Consider the following 21,853-nt stretch of genomic DNA (forward strand, 5'->3'; position numbering starts at 1 on the left):
CCCTTCCTAGAAATTAATTTATATTACCCTCTTATATTCACATCTTCCATAGTATAGTAAAGGTGCCTTCTCACACTTTTCCCCCTATCTTGAGCTTCTGCCTTCCTTTGTTTTTAAACTAAGTTACTCTCTATTTCCTGAAAAATGCCTCCACTTCTAACACTGAGTCTTTACCCACGGAGACCCCAAACCCTTCATATATATTAAGTCATCAGTTTTCCTAACATCTGGATACTTCTTACTTCTCTAATCTCCTCAGTCTTCATTCCTTCTCAAGAACCCTACGTGGTTCAAATCTTGCTAGACTGAGTCAGGCATTCTCAAAAGGATGTTATTGTCCACAATGCGGTTACGATTGGCTCTTGAGGGGGAAAATATTCTTTAGAATTACAATAGTTTGGGCCGGGCGCGGTGGCTCACGCCTGTAATCCTAGCGCTTTGGGAGGCCGAGGCGGGCGAGTCACGAGGTCAGGAGATGGAGACCATCCTGGCTAACATGGTGAAATCCCATCTCTACTAAAAATACAAAAAATTAGCCGGTCGTGGTGGCGGGCACCTGTAGTCCCAGCTACTCGGGAGGCTGAGGCAGGAGAATGGCATGAACCTGGGAGGTGGAGCTTGCAGTGAGCGGAGATCGTGCCACTGCACTCCAGCCTGGGTGACAGATTGAGACTCTGTCTCAACAACAACAACAAAAATTACAACACTTTGGGTCTCTGCAGTTTAACACTATAGGACAAGATCTTCATTGTTAAAATTTAATTTCATGAGAGAATGGTGGTGATTTTGTAAAAGCATCTAAAAGGGATCCTGGTAGGGAGAGGAGTGATAATAAAAGAAGATTGGGAAACACTGTGCACAATCATCGTCCCAGTTGCCCTCAATATATTTGGAAAACTCTGTACCAATACACATGTTGTTGTATCTTGCCCGGACCCCAAATCTATGTTATCCAATGTGGATTTCTGGTTTCCAACATTGTTCCTTTATTGCCATAAACCAAGGAGTGATAACCATAAACCAAGAGCCTCCAATTTCATTCCTGTAACACTGAAGTTATTCCTTTCAAGTCTTCCCTATCATTTCTCAGAGTGTATGTTTTCCCTATTTTTCTTCCTCTTATTTTTCCCCGGCACAAGCAAATAAGTAGCTTTCTATTCTCTATTGAAAATATTGAGTATCTAAAATATGACATATATTTAATATTCATTTTTATATAATACCTTATTTAACCATCACAACTCTACTGTGATATATACAGTTTGTTCTCCTTAAACAGCTGAGAAATATCCTCAGTGAAATGAAGTAAATAATCCAAGAACATACTGCTATATAATGTTGGAACTTGGACATATAGATCTTCAAACTTGAATATAGGTAGATAGATAGATACCTCTATAGACACATATCTCCACTATATGTATACGTATGTGTGTGTTTGTGTGTGTGTGTATATATATATATATAAAATATATATATAAAAAAATATACATAAACTGATTCTATATAACTGATTCCAAAACTTTGCTCTTGAAATATACAGTTATGAGGCAATTACCTAATCTTATTTTTCTCCCCAATTTAGACAAATTGCTTTAATTTTGATTGAGATCTCTATGCTTTTGGATGTATGTGGCCTAACACATCTCAGGTAGGCAGCCTCCATAGCTCATCTATTCCCTCAGTAACTATGCTGCCGAAATCTTGAACTTCCAGACTTCTCCATCACAACCCAGAGCACACATACACACACAAAATGTATGCTTAGTCTCAGTCTATGTCCTATTCATGGAACAGCCTTTTATCCATTGTTGCTACCTAGAGCCTTCTGATATATTTGGGTCTTGAACTTTGTCAGCTGGTTGACATACCACACCTCACTTCCCATGTCATTTAACACCTTCCCTTCCCAGGTAGCAAACTCCCTCTTGCTACTTCTTGCTTCTCTTATTATTAAAGAAATATATTGAATTATTTTATAGGATTTATAGTGAAATATTTGTATTTCCTATAATGTAAATACTGTGTACACTTTCCTTTCCATTTTTTAAAAATGCTAATATTGACAGTGGGTTCAAGTGTTAGCCTAATCTTCTGCAGCATTTCTCATAATTTTGGGCAGCCATTGATAATAATTTTTTATGTCTACAATTTCATTCGTGGTGCAATATGTTGATACTACAATTCTATTAATCTTTTTTTCTTTATCAGCTGGAATTCTTAATTTAAAAAATATTTCATCAATTATTTAGTTGCAGTTGTATAAGAATATTAGGATGAATGCTAGAGTTCTTCCCTTTCTTTCTCAGTTTACAGAATGCATTGGTTACCTAGTATTCACCAAATGTGATTAAGGAATTTTTATTAAGTAAAAAAATTATCACTTTTTATCACTAATTAAGGTCAATCAATTTTTCAGTAACTTCCACTTGTTTTGCTACTAAAATTGCCTCATCCTAACAATAGAATCCTCTTCCAATTGTACCATGAGAGTTTTTGATATGAAGTTTTTGAAATCTTCCTTACATTTTTAGGATAATAAGTTGCTTCAGACCAATTCTGTACATTTTTTGCACCATATCCAGATTTAATCATTTATTTGGGGTCCTTGATTTGTTTTAATGTAAAATGCTACATAAGAGGCTACACTCTGCTTACCAAGGTCATCAGTGTTACTGGGCTTGTCATTGTTTTTAGGCTTTTTAGAATATGAGGCTTGGAAACATATGAATATAAAAGATAAAATATTTTATGTGTATAATATTTTTTATTGCCAAAGCCAAACTAACAAAATATTACCACCAATAAATGTACTATGGATATTGAAATAGTGATATTTAGTGGTGAGATTTTTTTTCCTTTCGAACCAAGCACTTTTTTACCCACTCCTCCAAAGTCAATCTTTAAACCATTCATTTCCAACATGGGAAAAATTATATTTCTTTTTATTTATATGACAGTGTTATGATGACACATTTATAAAAATGTGAAAATGTTTTAAAAATTAAAATGTTGCAGTCAGCTTTTAATTATCAGAAAGCAGCTTCTTCTTTGGTATATCCTACCTTTGAGAATTATTGAGGAAACTTCTAAATGATTTATTTTATTGGCAAAACTTTCTGAAAATGACACAGACGCAAAAATAAACAAAATCTTTAAACAGAGTTAGTAACCAAGGAGTGTGCATGACAACCAAAGTCAGCGCAATCCCTGCTGACATGTCCTTTGTCCAAACATGAAGGGAATAATTAAGGTGCATATTGATTTCATTGCAAAAAGCAGAATACTATTTTGTGCATCAGACTGCAGCATAAGACTCAGGACCTGTAAAGACCATGCAGAACAACGGGGCCATCTGTAGATGAATGTTTGATGACATTTTTGAAGCACCTGTGATGACATGGGTCGTTCACCCAGACTCCAACTATCTCACACCCTCACTGGGGTTCGGCTGAGTAACTTTGAAGCAACCCAATGAAGAGCTATTATTGACATTTTCTAAAAATAAGACGTGAGAAAGGAAAGTTTCAACAAACGTCTTCCATTCATTTCAACTCAATAAACATTTTTGAAGGCTCACTAATGTGCACTGTCTTTGCTGCTCTATGCATCTCTCTCATCTATTAAATGTTCATCCTGCTTCAGATTCCTGTCAGATCTATCCTTCATGCTGCTGATACAAGAATGTTTTTCAGACATACTCCTGGTAGGGTCACTTCTCCACCTAAAATCCCCAGGATAAAATTCAATAACTTTAGCAAGATATAAAATGTCATTAATGATTTGTTCCCTCCATCTCCTCTCATCATATCTCCTACTTATCCCCATGCCCCTGACATGCAAAGCTATTTATATGTCTTCTGGTGTTATTCTCACCTGAGTCATTTGTGCAATGCTTACATTATAGCCTCTTCCTGAAATGGCCATTCTGTCTTAAATGGATTATATGCTAATTGGCTTTTTGATAACTCACACATTGCCTTCTACACAGAGTCTTCCATGATTTTTCAAGCATGCTTAAATATCTGTGGGTTCTTTCTATTAGAATGTGAGTGATTAAAAGGCAGGAGGCCGGCTCATAAGTCTCTTTGTATAACCACCCCCTACTTCTGCAACAGTACTAGGTAAAATAAAATGTAAAAAAAAAATTAATGTTTTATTTAATTACTCAACCAACCCTACAATATATCGAACAGCTGCCATTCCATTAGAGTCCTGGGTATCTCAAAGACTTACTCAACATCTCCGTTTCAAGGGGATGTGAAAGAGAACATTTCTTAGTAGAAAGCTTTGTAATTATTTGAAAAGCAAACAAAGAAAATGAAGCACAAAATGGATTACATGGAGTAGTTTTATACTTGTCAGAAAGAAGATTGATTTCTGAATCTTCAGAGTGGCAGTTCATTATTTTATTGATTTCTAGTATAAGTGAGATATCCAAATATAAAAGCAAATAACAAAGGGATTCCATAAACAGATAAATATTATATTTGCATTGACAGTCTTCATTGTCTCATTGCTTTTGAGGGTGCCAAGACATAATCCAGGCTGTCTTCCTACTCAAGCCACTGGAAAAGCACTAGACCTGGAGATGTAGGTGACTCCCAAAGTGAAATAGCTGAATAATAGCAGAAACTGAAAACATCCCTCGGTTTCTGAACTATTAATCCACTGTGCATTTTACTAGAGTAAGGGCTATCAAATTATAAATAATATATATCACAGTAAAACACCTTCATTAAATATTTTGTTTCACAATAAAAAAATTCATTATTGACCAGCATTTAATTTTAGATTCAAAATTCATAAAAATATTAGGTTATACTTTTCTTTTTTGGATAGATATTTAATACCTATTTTTAATTTTTTCAAATTGAATTATGTTTTAGACCTTGTATGAACAGCTTTATAGTTATTTACAAGAGGTAGCCTATTTGATGGTCCAGTTAAGAAAGCTGCGTTTATCTTACAGCACTGAGTAAGGTTAGTATGTTACAAACAAAATCAATGAGGGGAGAATGGAGCAACCAACTTTTTATATAAGAAAATAGGATTATTTGAAGAGAAGTAAAAAATCAAATACAAATGATCAAAAATGTCACAATAAAGAAGATTTGAGACAGAAGAAAATGGAAATGAGAGCCATTGTGATGTTCAATACTGATTATAAATATTAAATAGGGAAGATACAAAAAATGATATTGATATATATACTATGGCCTGAATGTTTGTGCTCCCTGAAATTTCATATTAAGTGTAAATTAGGTACTAAAACTCATATAGATATGGTATTAGGAGGTGAGGTCTTTGGGAGGTGAAAGAACCTCTTACGTAATTAGTGCACTTATAAAACAGGCCCAGGAAAGCTCCTTTGTTCCTTCCACCTCATGAGGACGCAGGGAGAAGGCATTATCTGTGAGAAAATGGGCCCTCACCAGATGCTGCACATGCCTGCGCCTTGATTTTGGATTTCCCAGCTCCCAGGACTGTGAGAAATACATTTCTGTCGTTTATAAGCCACCCAGTCACCCAGCTGATGTATTTTGTTACAGCAGCTTGACTAGGCTGCAACAATCTGGTAAAAACATAAGAAATTATTTTTATCTCTGAAGGAATTTTTTTTTTTTTTTTGAGACGGAGTCTCACTCTTTCACCCAGGCTGGAGTGCAGTGGCGAGATCCCGGCTCTCTGCAAGCTCCGCCCGCTGGGTTCACGCCATTCTTCTGCCTCAGCCTCCCGAGTAGCTGGGAATACAGGCGCCCGCCACTACCCCTGGCTAATTTTCTGAAGGGACAGACTTCCACAAGAGGCTCTCCCCTGATGATGCAGATTTTGTGGATGTCCCCCACACCTACATGCATTCCTTCAGCTTGAGCACTGGTATTTACATGCCCAGGGGCCACATTGACGTCTATCCCAATGGGGGTGACTTCCAGCCAGGCTGTAGACTCAATGATGTCCTGAGATCAATTGCATATGGAAGGGAGTTCCCTCTTTTCTGCTTTGTGTTTGACTCAGTTTATCCCATTTCCTTCTAAATCAGCCAGAGCCTTTAGTGCCGCAGGCACTATTTGTTCATTATTCTCACGTCTCACCACAGTGGCCCTCCAACACTGTGTTTAATGTATATCGTTGTCCTCCAAGACTAACTGACCTAGTGGTTCCTGCTCTGGTTTCTCATGCTTTAAGGTTGCAGCTGTTATTAGTTGTTTTCTTTCTTTCTTTCCTTTTTTTTTTTTTTTTTTTTGAGAGAGAGAGTTTTGCTCTTTTTGCCCAGGCTGGAGTGCAATGGTACAATCCCGGCTCACTGCAACCTCCACCTCCCTGGTTCAAATGATTCTCTTGCCTCAGCCTCCCGAGTAGCTGGGACTACAGGCACGTGCCACCATGCCCAGCTAATTTTGTATTTTTAGTAGAGATGGGGTTTCACCATGTTGGCCAGGCGGGTTTCAAACTCCTGAGCTCAGGTGATCTTCCCACCTCGGCCTCCCAAAGTGCTGAGTTTACAGGCATGAGCCACTGTGCCTGGCCGATTAATTTCTTTTTATGACAAAAGGAATACATACATTTGTTGAAAGAGAAATCAAGCATTATAGACTTGCATAAAGCAAAAGTGCACTCCCACTCCCACCTCTACTTCCACTCCTCAGATGTAGCCAGTATGAATGCTTTTGCGTGTATCCTTCTAGTCTTCTTTCTTTGCAAATTTATTTGCATTTGCATGCAAATTTTCCCCCAAATCACATTGTTCTGCAACTTTCTTTATTTTTATTTTTTTCAGCTTCATTTTTTTTCTGTAATAATATATTATGGATACTCTTTTTCTTTTCTTTTCTTTTTTTAAAACACACAATCTTTTTTTGTTGCTGTTGTCATTGTTGTTTTGTTTTTGTTTTTGTTTTGTTTTGAGATAGAGTTTCACTCGTTGCCCAGGCTGGAGTGCAATGGCACGATCTCGGCTAACTGCAACCTTTGCCTCCCAGGTTCAAGCAATTCTCTTGCCTCAGCCTCCCGAGTAGCTGGGATTACAGGCACCCACCACCACACCTGGCTAATCCCAAAGTGCTGGGATTACAGGCATGAGTCACCGTGCCCGGCCACATCCTCTTTCTTTCTTGAGACAGGGTCTTGCTCTGTCACCCAAGCTGGAGAACAGTGGCACAATCATAGCTCACTGCATCCTCGACCTCATGGACCCAAACGATCCTCCCACCTCAGCCTCCCAAGTAGCAGAGACCATAGCTGTGCACCATCATGTCTGGCTACATTTTTTATTTTTGTAGAGATGTGATCTCACTATGTTGCCCAGGCTGGTCTCAGACTCCTGAGCTTAAGCCATCTTCTCACCTGGGCCTCCCAAAGTGCTGGGATTACAGGTGTGAGCCACCATGCCTGGCCTTGGTATTCTTAATAATATGTCTTGGAGATTGTTTCATATCATTATATTTAGAGCTACCTCAGTCTTTCAACAACTGCATATAATTTCATTGCATGAATGCATCATAATTTATCTGGCCCTTATAAGTAGACATTTAGGGTTTTAAAAAATCTTTTTCAGTTATGAACAGTGCTACAATGAATGCCTTGTCATATTTTTAAGATGAGTTTTAGAGCCAACGTACTAGAAGATGGAAGGAAGCATGTTTCTCACCCATTCCATTTCAGACTGCATTTTTAGGGGAAATTGTGCTAATTGGAGAACCACATTTGGCTTAGAGGTTCAGGAGTACTTGGATCCTACCCTGGTGTAACTCTTCCCTCCCCTACATCTGGGCCAATGAGAGATGGAGAAAAAAAGCAAGAACCCTCATTCTTAGAGGGGCTGAAAGCCTAAAGCCGTGCTCTCGGGAGGACACCCCTTCCCCTAAGCCAGGGCTTCTCTTTGACGTTTGGGACTAGATAGACCTTTGTTCTGAGGGCTGTCCCATGCATTGGAGCATGTTTAGTAGCATCTCTGGTCTCGACCCACTAGATACCAGCAGCACCTTCTCCCTAGTTGTGACAGTGTCTCCTGGCTGAGATCTACTGCTCTAACCCAACGTGGACCTCAGAATTGTACCACCCACAGGCTGGCACAGGGCAGGAGCCTGAGGCACCAGAAGTGCTTGGCCCAGAATAGGAGTGGAAGTGAGATGACCAGGCTTAGCACAGCAGGATCAGCCTGTCCTGCCAAAGCAGGCTCATGGAGACAGGGGTACCCCTGAGGGCCCCAAGTGCAGAGCCTTTTCATGGTGGTGCCCCCCACCCTGCCCATTGGCAAATGTGGCCCCACGACACCCTGGAATCTATCCAAACATATAGTGACCTCTGCAGGAAGGATGGGTGGGAAGCCTGGGAAGATCTTGAGGCTGTATTCATGCGTGCGCAGAGCGAACCAATGCACCCGCCGACCACAGGTGGCCTCCATCAGAATGGAGACAGTAGGTGTGAACTTTGCTTCCACCTCAGGGTCTAAGGACAAAGCCGCTGGAGCTGGCATTTTTTCCCCCACACTTCTGGATCAGGCTGTATTTGAGTCCATGATCAGCCTGCATTTCTTTAATTAACTTGAACCAGGGGTGATAGATAATCTATACCCTTTTTCCTTGGATGGTTGGCCTTCACTTTTCCCCTGGTTGGCTCCTAGGAATTATGTAATTTTTGGTATTCATCTGATTTGTTGCTGCGGGACACCAAAAGGGAGGAACTTGGCACTCAGACATCAAGGTGAATGTCACAAACAGAGGCCAGTGGAGGGTGGAGGCTCCCAGGGGAGGCACGGGGTCCAGATCACAATGTCAGGCTTAGGCTTTCTAATAAAGCTCCCGGTTGTCTTGTGATGGGGGAGGGGAGAGCTGAAATCAGGATTGTGAGCTGTGACTGAAATATCTGCAGCAGCTCCAGGTAAGAGAGGCCCAAGACCTAGGATGGCAACAAAATCTCCCAAGATCTAGCCAGCCAAGCAAGCCTCTATTTTCTTCATGTTCTTCCCAATCCATAAGGATCACAGCTTTTGCCAGCCATAATCCCCGCCTATAATCGCAGTACTTTGGGAGGCCAAGGCAGGAGGATTGCTTGAGCCCGGGAGTTTGAGACCAACCTGGGTAACATGCAAGACCCCATCTCTACAATAAAAAATACAAAAATTAGCTGGGTGTGGTGGCATGCACGTATAGTCCCAGCTACTCAGGAGGCTGAGGTGGGAAGATTGCTTGAGCCCAGGAGGCAGAGGTTGCGGTGAGCTAGATCACACAACTGCACTCCAGCCTGGGTGGCAGAGCGAGACGCTGTCAAAAATAAAAACAAAGAAAAAGAACCCCACAGCACACAGCTTTTAAAGAGATGGGGTGACAAAGATCACAGAACAAAGAGTTAACAAAAGAACTGGGTTGTAGGGCTGGGCAGCAATTGAAGCTGTTTTTCCTCCCAGGTGATTGGATGCCTCACCTTTTAGGGATGAGGGGTCCTCAGGGGCAGGGTCTGGGTATGAGTAGGAGAGAAGCCTCCTTCAAAACCAACTTTCAGAGAGTTGGATGCTTTTTCTTTTTGAGATGGAGTTTTGCTCTGTTGCCCAGGCTGCAGTGCAATGGTGCGATCTAGGCTCACTGCAACCTCTGTCTGCTGGGTTCAAGCGATTCTCCTTCCTCAGCCTCCTGAGTAGCTGGGATTACAGACACACCACCACGCCTGGCTAATTTTTTATTTTTAGTAGAGATGGGGTTTCACCATGTTGGTCAGGCTGGTCTCAAACTCCTTACCTCAGATGATCTGCCCGCCTCGGCCTTCCAAAGTACTGGGATTACAGGCATGAGCCACAATGCCTGGCCAGAGTTGGATGCTTTTTGGAGAGGAATGAATTTGGATTAGGCATTCACATTTATTTATGCCCTTACATGTTAAAGAAGGTGAAACTGAGGCCAGGTGCGGTGGCTCACACCTGTAATCCCAGCACTTTGGGAGGCTGAGTCAGGTGGATCATGAGGTCAGGAGATCTAGACCATCCTGGCTAACATGGTGAAACCCCATCTTTACTAAAAATACAAAAAAAATTTAGCCTGGCGTGGTGGTGGGCACCTGTAGTCGCAGCTAATTGGGAGGCTGAGACAGGAGAATGGCGTGAACCCAGGAGGCAGAGCTTACAGTGAGCCGAGATCACGCCACTGCACTCCAGCCTGAGTGACAGAGCAAGACTCTGTCTCGAAAAAACAAAACGAAACAAAAAACTCAAGCAAATTCCATCTGAGGAAAAGCCCAGTTCTCAGTGATGAGGATTCTGATCTTGACTTTGATATCAACAAATTGGAACAGCAGAGCAAGATGCAAAGCAAAGGACATGGAAAACCAAGAGAAAAGTCCATAGTAGATGAGAAATTCTTCCAACTCTCTGAAATGGAGGCCTGATTAGAAAACAGAGAAAAAGAAGAGGAATGAAAAGATGATGATGAGGTGGCAGATACTGATTTTTCTGAAGATACTGATTCTGATGAAGATGAAGGGGGACTGTTTGGAAGTAAAAAACTTCAGGTAAAGTTTGAGAGAGGAGAGAGCACTTTCCTCCTCCTCAAATTAGCTTTTGTTCTGTTTTTCTAGGAGAGATGTAATTGTAGTTAGAAGATTTGAAGCTAAGAAATGTTGTGCTCTATCTTATCAGTTATAAATGAATCTGTACTTCCATTCAGTTTGTGTTCCAGTTGTTCTTATAACAGTTTTATGGTAATGTTTTTAGTTGCCAATTTCACCTAATAACTATTTTTGGTTTGTAGTGTTATTAAGTTAGAAAGTAATGTAGACATACAGTATACACACACAAATATATGTGCATGTGTTAATGATGTATTTTTCTATTCCTAGTTAATAGTTTTAAAAACTTTTTATTTTTGTCAGATAAAAGTTCCAGAAATATGAAGTAGAAAGATTTTTTTGATCCAGTTGAAAGTGATGAAGATATAGCGCGTGATCATGATGATGATCTGGTTCAAACAAGATGATGAAATTGCTGAAGAAGCAGCAGCAGAACTAAGCATTTCTGAAATGTATTTTGAACCATCCTTTACATTGTTAGCTGGAATTGCCCAATCATGTATGGGTACTTGTGGTTTTCACATATGTTTGTTTTAAGAAGTTAGATTCTCTCCTATCAGATATTCTCAAGATAGCCAGAGGAAAGTCTGGATTTAAAGGGACATTAGAGATCATTTAATGAAGAAAAATATTACTGGCAGTAGCAATCAAACCTTTCTTACCAGGAACTTTGATTTGGTTTTGTGCCCAAAATATCCTGTTATTTTTGTGAGATAGGAGGTTTGTATTATAGATTGATGAATAATTTATTTTCTATATATTGGACACTTTTTGTTCTGTTTCTTACATAGCATTTCACTTAAATGATACCTTCTCTTCCTTAATACCTGAAAGATTTTGGAAGTTCTGAGCATTTGGTGGCATTAGGCATATAAAAGAAGAATTTTATTAAGGGAAAATATGTTTCCTTTTGTTTTTCTAATGGAAAGCAGTATATTTCTTTTTGTAAGAGTTTTGGTAGTGCAGGGATGGAGACGATGACCTGGAAGAAAGTGAAGACAGTAAACAATGTAAAGAAAGCTTGAAAAGGGTGACCTTTGCTTCACCGGATGATGAGGCAACTGAAGATGCAGGTGTTTTAAATGTAAAGAAAAATTCTGATGAAGATAAATCCTCTTTTCAAAAAAGACAGGAAAAGGTAGTTAGGAATTTGAGGAATTTTTAATATGCTTGACATGATTGTGGAACTCACAGACTACTAACAAATCTTCTCTATTTTTCTTTTTTTTTTTTTTTTTTTGAGATGGAGTCTTGCTCTATCACCCAGGCTGGAGTGCAATGGCACGATCTTGGCTCACTGCAGCCTCTGCCTCCTGGTTTCAAGTGATTCTCCTTCAGCCTCTTGAGTAGCTGAGATTAGAGGTGCATGCCACCATGCCTGGCTAATTTTTGTATTTTTAGAAGACACGGGGTTTCACCGTGTTGGCCAGGCTGGTCTCGAACTCCTGACCTCAGGTGATCCTCCTGCCTTGGCCTCCCAAAGTGCTGAGGATACAGGTGTGAGCCACTGTGCCCCAGCCTTCCCTATTTTTCTTGTGGTAACTAGTAACCATCCTTTGAAAACAAATATGTTGGCCAGGTGTGGTGGCTTACACCTGTAATCCTAGCATTTTGGTAGTCTGAAGCAGGGGGATCACTTGAGCTCAGGAGTTCAAGACCAGCCTGGGCAACATAGTGAGACCTTGTCTCTACAAAAAATACAAAAATTAGTGGGACACGGTGGTGTAGGCCTGTAGTCCAGCTACTCAGGTAGCTGAGGCAGGAGGATCACTTCAGCCCAGGAGTTCAGTGCTGCGGTGAGCTGTGATCACATCACTCTCTCCAGCCTGGGTGGTGGAGCAAGATCCTGTCTTCAAAGAAACAAATAAACAGAAAACTGAAAATCTTGCTGCTACTCTCTAATGCAAAAACACAGTATATAGAGTTGCCATATGGAAAGCATGTGATTTGCAAAAATCAGTGCCCGCATTACCCAGCCTATAGCTTTCAACTTGGGGCCTGTGTGTAAAATGATTGTTTCTTTTCTGTCTCCCTTATGTCTTTATATGCATAGCATATCTCTCCTGACAAAGCTGTCCTGAGAGCCTCTTCTTGTAACTGTTTTGACTGCTCCGGAGGATGCCGCCTACGTCTTTAAGGTGCTCCACAGATTTTGATGAGTTCCAAATAGTCATAATTTTAATTAATACCATGAAAAAGATATCTTCCAAAGTATGTCATGATTTCAGACAAGTGAAATTTCATTTAATTTTAGTAGATGTAGTCCGGCTCCAATAATTGGGCTATATTATTTATCCAATCTTAAAATTTTATTATAATAAAAATGAGAATCGTGCCAGGCACAGTAGCTCACACTTGTAATTCCAGCACTTTGGGAGGCTGAGGAGGGAGGATTGCTTGAGCCCAGGAGTTCGAGACCAGCCTGGACAACATGGTGAAACCTCATCTCCACTAAAAATGTAAAAAATTAGCTGGGTGTGGTAGCGTGAGCCTATAGTCTCTGCCACTCGAGAGGCTGATAGGGGATGATCACTTGAGTCCAGGAGTTCAAGGCTGCAGTGAGCTATGACTGGACTATGGCACTCCAGCCTGGGCAACAGAGCTGGAGAATAAGCAAATAAACGATACCAAGAATATCAAAAGAATTATTTTTAAAATCTGTGAATCTAAGTTAAATTCATCATTGTCAGATTGTCCCTGGAAGATAAATTCTAAAGGAGAAAAAGAAACATAAAGTATCAATGAGTTAGTGTCCTCCCATCCTGCTCCTCCCACCCTCCCCCAGAAAAAAGAAAGAAAGGTTTGGTTTCGCTATGAAATTATATCAGAGCTTCAAGTGAAGTTTTCAGTAAATCACAAGTAATTTATTGCAATTTCCACATATAAAGAATAAAGTAGAACTTTCAAACTTTTTTCTTTTGAAACTGTTAGAGCATGAAAACCCAAACCTGACAAAGGTACCTGACAAACAGAGCATTAAAACACACACACTCTCTCATTCATGACTAGTGATGCAAACGTAGCACAGTGGGAAAATTATGCCACACAACCACATGAGCGTTATTCTCTTGAATCACTATTGGAAGATCTGGTATGATTCCTGCTGGCAAGATGTTAAGGAGAGAATACACGGTTCCATCCATATGTGTTAGAAAGACCTTTGATAAAATTCAATATTTATTTCTAATTTTTGTTTACTCCTAGTGGATTATAAATACATCTATCCAAAAGCTGCCATCATGCATGATGGGTGAAATTCTAAAAACATCCCTTTAAGATCAGGAATAAGACAAAATGTCCAGTATTACTGTTACCGCTGTTAATTAACATTAACAGTTAATAACCAAATAAGCCAGTGCAGCTACAAAAGATAAAGATAAGAGATTAGGAAAACTGCTGGGAGCAGTGGTTCTCACCTGTAATCCCAGCACTTTGGGAGTTAAGGAGCTCCCAGCACTTGAGCTCAGGAGTTTGAGACCAGCCTGGGCAACATAGTGAGACCTCTTCTCTGTAAAAAAAATACAAAATTATCTGGGTGTGTTATATGTGCCTGTGGTCCCAGCTACTTGGGAGTCTGAGGTGAGAGACTGCTTGAGCCTGGGAGGCAGATGTTGCAATGAGCTGAGATTGTGCAGCTGTACTCCAACCTGGGCAACAGAGTGAGACTCTGTCTCAAAAAAAAAAAAAAAAAAAAGATTAAGGATACTAAAATGAAAACATTAGTGTTTGGAGAGAAAACTGAATGGATAAACTGAATTGACATTAGGAAAATAAGAGCATTCTGTAAGATAGCTGAAAAAGCTGGTATTTATACACTGAAGTCATAATTGTTGTCTTTTAGAAGTTAGAGATAATAAGAATTTGAGTTTAGAGTCAAAAGGGTCAACCTCCATCAAATACTAATTCTAATCAAAGAATTACTTAGGCGGGAATGATGGCTCATGCCTGTAATCCCAGCCCTTTGGGAGGCTGAGGCAGGCAGATCACAAGGTCAGGAGATCGAGACGAGACCATCCTGGCTAACACGGTGAAACCCCATCTCTACTAAAAATACTAAAAATTAGCCAGGCGTGGTGGCGGGTGCCTGTAGTCCCAGCTACTCAGGAGGCTGAGGCAGGAGAATGGCATGAACCCAGGAGATGGAGCTTGCAGTGAGCCGAGATCACGCCACTGCACTCCAGCCTGGGCGACAGAGTGAGAGACTGTACCTCAAAAACTAAAACAAAAACAAAAACAACAATTACTTAACTTTAGGATGCTCTAATAATCAGAATTGATAGTGGTTTGTGAACAGATAAATCACTTGAATAGAAGAGAACCCAGAAATAAACCCAAATGCTTCTGGGAGAGTGTAGTATATTATAAACATGACATTTTAAACCAGTGAGGAAAAGAAATCATTTGCAGCTCACCCCACCATAGGCAGCAGGAATAGGAAGTCATTGGCAGAATAAAAAGACAGTAAGAACAGAACAGAATTGTAGAACAGTACATTTCTTGCTTCCCCATTTTTCAAAGTATTTTTTGCTTTTTCACAAATGTAAGTGTAATTTTGTTTTCTAAAAGAATACTAATTCTTTTTTCTCTTTCTTAGATGAATGACAAAAATTACATCTTTGGAAAAAGAGTTGTTAGAAAAAAGCCTTGGCTGCGTGTGGGGGAAGTGACAACACAGAAGAGACCAGAGAAGAGCCTCCTGGAGGAGAGCTGCGCTTTGACCATGCTGTCCGGATGGGTGTAGTGTGCTCTTCTGCAGAGTGTTCACTTCTCTGCTTTTTCTATGGTCCCATTTCATAGAAAGATTTGGGGTGACGTTTCTTTCCCTCAACTTTTTATTTTAAAAACTTGCAAACACAGAAAAGTTGATAAAATCATGCAGTGAACATATGTATGCTATTCAACTGGATTCACTAGTTAACGTTTTGTCATATTTGTTTTCTCTCTTCCATGTATGGAAGATTGTATATGTGCCCTTCTTCCCCCTGAATGATTTCAAAGTAAGTTGGCAGTATCAGAGCATTTCACTGTTAAGTACTTTTGCAGATATCGTCTAAGAACCAGGACATTCTCCTATATAATCACAATGCCATTAATCCACCCAAAAATTTTAACTTCAATACACTAATGATATCTAATGTATGGATTATAATCAGCTTTCTGGCAGTAATCTGTTTAGAAGGCTTGCATCCTGTCACTGTCCACTGATTAAATTTTGAACTCTAACTTGAAACCCTGGTCATCTCATTGCCTTCTTTCTTATACCCATTAAATCCAAAGGAGCTCTCATTTTATTTCTACAGAAAAGAGAATGGAAAAGAGGGGAAGAGTCCCTAGTACCTTGGATAAAGTATGAGCACTTACTACCATATGTATTCTAGTTCTGTAGTTTTCAAACTTCAGGGAGCATCTCAAGGCTTATTAAAGCACAGATAGCTGTCCTTCCCCACTTTCTGATTCAGGAGGTGTGGGGCTGGCCCAGGAATTTGCATGTCTAACAAGTTCCCACATGTTGCTGATGCTGAGGGTCTAAGGAATACAATGCGTGAACCCGTGGTTTAGTGGATATCCACCTAATGAATACATGTTGTATTTCCTTTTGCACCTGTGATTACAGAGGAAACACCTTTCGACTGGAAGATATCATTAAACAGAGGATAAGAGATCAGGTCAGTAAGAATTAAATTTAACTTAATTGAAATGTCACTCAAAAGTTTAGAAATAATATGACAGGCCAGACACAGTGGCTCATGCCTGTAATCCCAGCACTTTGAGATGCCAAGGCAGATGGATCACTTGAGGTCAGGAGTTCAAGACCAGCCTGTCCAAGATGGTAAAACTCCCTCTCTACTAAAAATACAAAAATTAGCTGGGCATGGTGGTGCATGCCTATAGTCCCAGGTACTCAGGAGGCTGAGGCAGGGGAATCGCTTGAACTTGGGATATGGAGGTTGCAGTGAGCTGAGATGCGCCACTGCACTCCAACCTGGGCAACAGAGTGAGACTCCATCTCAAAATAAATAAATAAGATAAAAATAAAAATAAAGGGAAGATGGGGCAGCTTTGTGTACTGCATGTCCCGAAAATGGGCTGATTTCTCTCAAGAGGCAGGGATTTAAGCTCTGTAGCCTACATGGGATACATACAGGAGAAAAAAGAAGAAAAAGAAAAGAAATGTAAATATAAATAAATGAAAATAACACTTCTCCATGATTATAAAGGAAATCACATTCTTTTTGCAATAATTTGGATGAGAAAATATAAAGAAAAATCTTTAATTTTGCCACTCAAAACATTCCGGTTTGTTGCTTTTCACAATTTTTATGCTATAAACATTTTAAAAAGTAGAATCATAGTACATGGTCTTTTGTCACTTACTATATTTTAAGCATGTTTCTATGGGAGAAATATATCCTGGCATCATCACTTTTAATCGCTGGGTGTATGGTAAGTGAATGATCGCCACCCCAGAGGTGAATTTCCTGGTATATATATTTTAATGGACTCGAGTGAGGATTTTTACACTGAATTCATAGAAGTAGAATTTCTAGAGGAAAATAGTATAAAACAGTTTTAGGATTTTTAAAAGAAATGTTGAAATCATCCTATAGGAAAATTGGTTGGGTTTAGAATCCCACCAGCAGGGACAGAGCTCCAGGTTCCCCCTTCCATTTGTCATCTTCACTGGTCTTTAAGCAGAAAATCTCATTGTTTTCATTACCTTTCTTTGATTTCTAGCGCTTTTGAATCTTTTTCATTTGCTTACTGGCCATCTTTATTCTTGTGGGAGGTGCCGGTTTCTCCATTGTCCATTTTCTGCTGGAAATCATTCATTTTTTTTTCTGAGTAATTTTAAAGATTTCTTTATAGGCTAAGGATACAAACCTTTAATCTGTCATTGAGGTTACAAAGACCTTCTCCCAGTAAGTAATTTGTCATTTCACTTTATTTATTTATTTTTTGCTAGCAAAGCACCAAAGTCAAATTTCACTTAATTTTTATCCTGCTGAATGAACACATTTTAACTTAGTGATTTTAGTGGAAACAGGAGCAGGACAGAATGTAATAACTAGATCTTGCTCTGTCACCCTAACTGGAGTGCAGTAGCATGATCATAGCTACTGCAGCCTCAAACTTCTGGGCTCAAGTGATTTTCCCACCTCAGCCGCCCAAGTAGCTCTAGGACTACAGGTGTGTGCCACCAAGCCCAGCTAATTTTTAAATTTCCTTTGTAGAGGTATGAATTCACTATGCTGCCCAGGCTGGTCTTGAACTCCTGACTTACCCCACCTTGGCTTGCCAATATGCTGGGAGTAGAGGCGTGAACTACTGCTCCCGGCCAAGAGCTTACTTGTGTTTGCTAGTGAGATTCTTGGTATCTTTTTATATTTGAGGCTTTCGTGCTAGTGCTGAAGTATTACACTCACCATCTGAGGTTTACAGGACTTTTGTTTTAATGTTGAATAGAGGGAACTGTTTAGTTTTGCACCTTTGCAAGTATACAAAATGTGCCTACCAGGACTTTGCTTTATATCCATTGAAAAGCAAGAAGTAACACAGTAAAAGTATGCCTGGCTACAGGCTGTGGAAGAATGGAGTATTCTGGTTTAATTCTATTAACTTGGAAGGATGAAGGTGAAAAAAATTCAAAACTTTAATTTCCTGTTGAATGCAATTTGAAAATATAGCCAGTGACTCCACTTTTCTTCTCTAGTAAGTTTGGACATTCAGATCTACGTTGTCTTTTATCATAGAATTCCTAGTGCGCCAGAGTCTTATATTGTGAAGATCCTTTTCTAAAACTTTAGATGTAAGAGGATAGAAATGATATTGGATGAGATCAGGCTGGATGAGAACTGATACCTGTAAATATATTTTTTAGATGAAATCTCTGATTGCCACACGTTTTCTTATTGAACTCATAAAAATAAAACACACTGGCTGGAGGGTGGAAATAGGAAGGAGATTTATGTCTTTTAATTGCATGTCATTGTTTCATATCGAGACAGAACATATAGTATCCCTGGCTTTGGACCTATAGAAGGAAACACATTTTTCTACCTGCTGTATGGCAGAGGTTCCTGAACACCTGGACAGCTTATTGCAGCACGGGTTGCTGGGCCCTACTCCAGAGTTTCTGATTCATCAGGTCTAGGGTGGGGCCTGAGAATTTACATTTATAAGAAGTTCCCAGGTGCTCCTGGTCCAGAGACTATATGTTTGAGAGCCACTCTTACATACTAACTGTAAATTGTAGAACTCTATAAAAAAGCTTAGTTTGGTCTGAGATAAGAAGCACACAGGTAATGGAGCAAATCATGAAAAAGTCAACCCTTGATCCCAGGTAACAAGTAATACACAGTGACATAACACAATTCTTGGTTTTCATGATTGCAAGTCATAGCCAAGCATCTAGTGAGAAATTCAGTTTCATTTTCAGGGCTTAGAGGCCAGGTGATTCTAGAAAAATAGGATTTAGTGATTACCCTCATGAGAGTGGGAGTTATTTATGTCCTTTTTCTCTCCCCCATCACTTACCAATTAGCCTTACATTAGAAGGGTCCTGTATTTGCTTTAACCCTGTAAAGAACTTTGAGTGCTTATTAAACAGAAAGCTGTGTGTGTGTGTGTGTGTGTGTGTGTGTGTTTGTGTGTGTGTGTATGTATATATTTAGAGACAGAGTCTCATTCTGTAACCCAGGCTGAAGTGCAGTGGCATGATTTTGGCTCACTGCAACCTCTGCCTCACAGGTTCAAGGGATTCTCCTGCCTCAGCCTCCCAAGTAGCTGGGATTACAGGCACCTGCCACCATGCCCAGCTACTTTTGTATTTTTAGTAGAGACAGGGTTTCATCAGGTTGGCCAGTCTGGTCTTGAACTCCTGAATTCGGGTGATCCACCCACCCCAGCCTCCCAAAGTGCTGGGATTACAGGCATGAGCCATCACGCCTGGCTCAAAAGCTTTGTGTTTTTAAAGATATTAGACATGTTTCTTGTTTTTTTTTTTTTTTAAACTTAACACTAATGTAGGAGAATAAGAGAAAGTTTTTCTGAAAAAGAGAAAACATTGTGATTACTTTATCTTATTGGAATGTTGGATACTAAAGTCTGCTTTATCAATCATCAAGCACACTATAAAATTTCCATTTTAATAGGATTTGTACCTCAATTGAGGTAATAAAGTTTTAAAGTTTTTCAAGTGAAAGCCAGCCCCGCCCCTCTCCTGGAGTGGGCGGGGACAGCAGTTGCAAGGGCAGCTTTCCTTGTGACAACACAGGTCCTTCATGACACGCTGCTGTCTGGCCACGCCTCTTTTTCCTTTCATCTTTCTCATTGGCCAATGGGCTTCAAGCATTAAGGCCACGCCCCTATTCTGCATTCTAGTGCAGCCCTGGTTATGCCTCCTCTGGCTCAGTCACACAGCGACGTAGAGGTGACTGGAGGTGTACAGTTGTCCTCACCTGGATCATGCTGATGTGGCCCCAACCCCACCTCCCTGACAATCCCCACCTCCCTGACAATCCCCACCTCCCTACCCATCCCCACCTCCCTACCCACCCCTACCTCCCTACCCACCCCCACCTCCCTACCCACCCCCACCTCCCTACCCACCCCCACCTCCCTACACACCCCCACCTCCCTACACACCCCCACCTCCCTACCCACCCCCACCTCCCTACACACCCCCACCTCCCTACACACCCCCACTCATCTACCCATCCCCACCTCCCTACCCATCCCCACCTCCCTACACACCCCCACCTTCCTACCCACCCCCACCTCCCTACACACCCCCACCTCCCTACCCACCCCGACCTCCCTACCCATCCCAGCCCCCCTACCCACCCCGACCTCCCTACCCACCCCCACCTCCCTACCCACCCCCACCTCCCTACCCACCCCCACCTCCCTACACACCCCCACCTCCCTACACACCCCCACCTCCCTACACACCCCCACCTCCCTACACACCCCCACCTCCCTACACACCCCCACCTCCCTACCCACCCCCATCTCCCTACGCACCCCCACCTCCCTACGCACCCCCACCTCCCTACGCACCCCCACCTCCCTACCCACCCCCACCTCCCTACCCATCCCCGCCCCCCTACCCAACCCCACCTCCCTACCCAACCCCACCTCCCTACCCAACCCACGATGTACAAAGAAACCCGACAGAACAAATTGGCCGAGGCCAAGGAAAAGGTAAACGCACCAGCACCCCAACCCAAGTTGAGGCCCCCTCTGACAGCTGAACTGCTGCCAGTCTGTGTCACTCCTGAGGCACACCGGGCTGGGCCCCCCCAGTACCTCTGGGATCCCCACACCAAAATCTTGTCAGTCAGCCCAACCCCCACATGAGTCCTGCCCCTGCCCTGCCCGGCACCCCAGGGTGACTTTGAGCAGGTGACTCCCGGGGCTTCCAACTCCATACTCTGCCCTTACCTCCTGCTACCCCAAACCCGACCTCCCTGGGCTCTTTGGGCTCACATCTCCAAGGACCTGGGTGCCCCAGAACCTGCCCGCACCAGTTGCCACAGGGTGACTTTGGGGATGTGACTCCTGGGGCTCCTTGCTCCTTACTTGGCCCTCACCTCCTGCCGCCCCAAGCCTGACCTCCCAGGGCTCTTTGGGGTCACGTCTCCAAGGACATGGGTCCCAATTTTGTGACCCCCCTCCCCAGTCTCAAAGCAGCAACTTGGGCATTGCACTCATGTGTCCCCCCCACCCCCGCCACTCCACCGAGGAGTGGAATGTAGTGATGTCACAGTCCCTCTACAAACTGTCATTACTACCACAAGACCGGCCTTTGGTCTTAGTACCCAGTCCCCTAAGTGTTCTTGCCCACTTCTGTTTCCTCTGGTTGCAGCACAGGTTTCCAGCTGGAAGGGGAATGGGGACCGTGGGACCTAGAAGAGAGAGGTTTCAGGCTGCCTGACTTCCTTACCACAGACATTGACAGTGTGAAAAGCCTACACCTCCCCCATGAGCTCCACATGTTGACAGTGTCTCTGGGTGGCAATGGGAGAACGGGTTGGGTTGGGTTTTCTCCCAGGCTTCTACTCTCCAGAGAGACTTTAACATTTTTTCTGAGTTCTGCACCTCAGATTTGAATTCTCCATTGTTCTGGGACCAGAGTGCCCCTCAGTCACTGGTTTCTGGAGTGAGATCTGCTTATCTTCTGTGGAACAGATCTTGGGAAACTGGACTTGACAGCTTGAGTCTTCCTCATCTCATCTCAACCTGGGGTACTTTGAGTGCCACAGGATAAATATGGGGCATCTTTCTGAAGCAT

General features: G+C 41.7%; 1 protein-coding gene across 5 annotated transcripts in view; it reads left to right on the forward strand.

Annotated features, from left to right (window-relative positions):
- Positions 1-21,853, forward strand: part of LOC129050307 (golgin subfamily A member 6-like protein 1) — an 86,178-nt gene that overhangs the window by 57,233 nt on the left and 7,092 nt on the right. For 4 of the 5 annotated variants that reach the window (XM_054532174.1, XM_054532175.1, XM_054532176.1 and 1 more), the window contains exon 1: positions 19,935-20,763. In XM_054532174.1, coding sequence (XP_054388149.1) covers positions 20,026-20,763 — 738 coding nt within the window. In that variant the 5' untranslated portion in view covers positions 19,935-20,025. Of the gene's footprint in view, positions 1-12,613; positions 12,699-15,154; positions 16,227-19,934; positions 20,764-21,853 lie in introns of those variants that run through there. The other variant, XM_063716431.1, reaches the window with a different exon arrangement.

The sequence above is a fragment of the Pongo abelii genome, chromosome 16, assembly GCF_028885655.2.
Source record: "Pongo abelii isolate AG06213 chromosome 16, NHGRI_mPonAbe1-v2.0_pri, whole genome shotgun sequence".
In the NCBI taxonomy this organism is placed as follows: Eukaryota; Metazoa; Chordata; class Mammalia; order Primates; family Hominidae; genus Pongo; species Pongo abelii.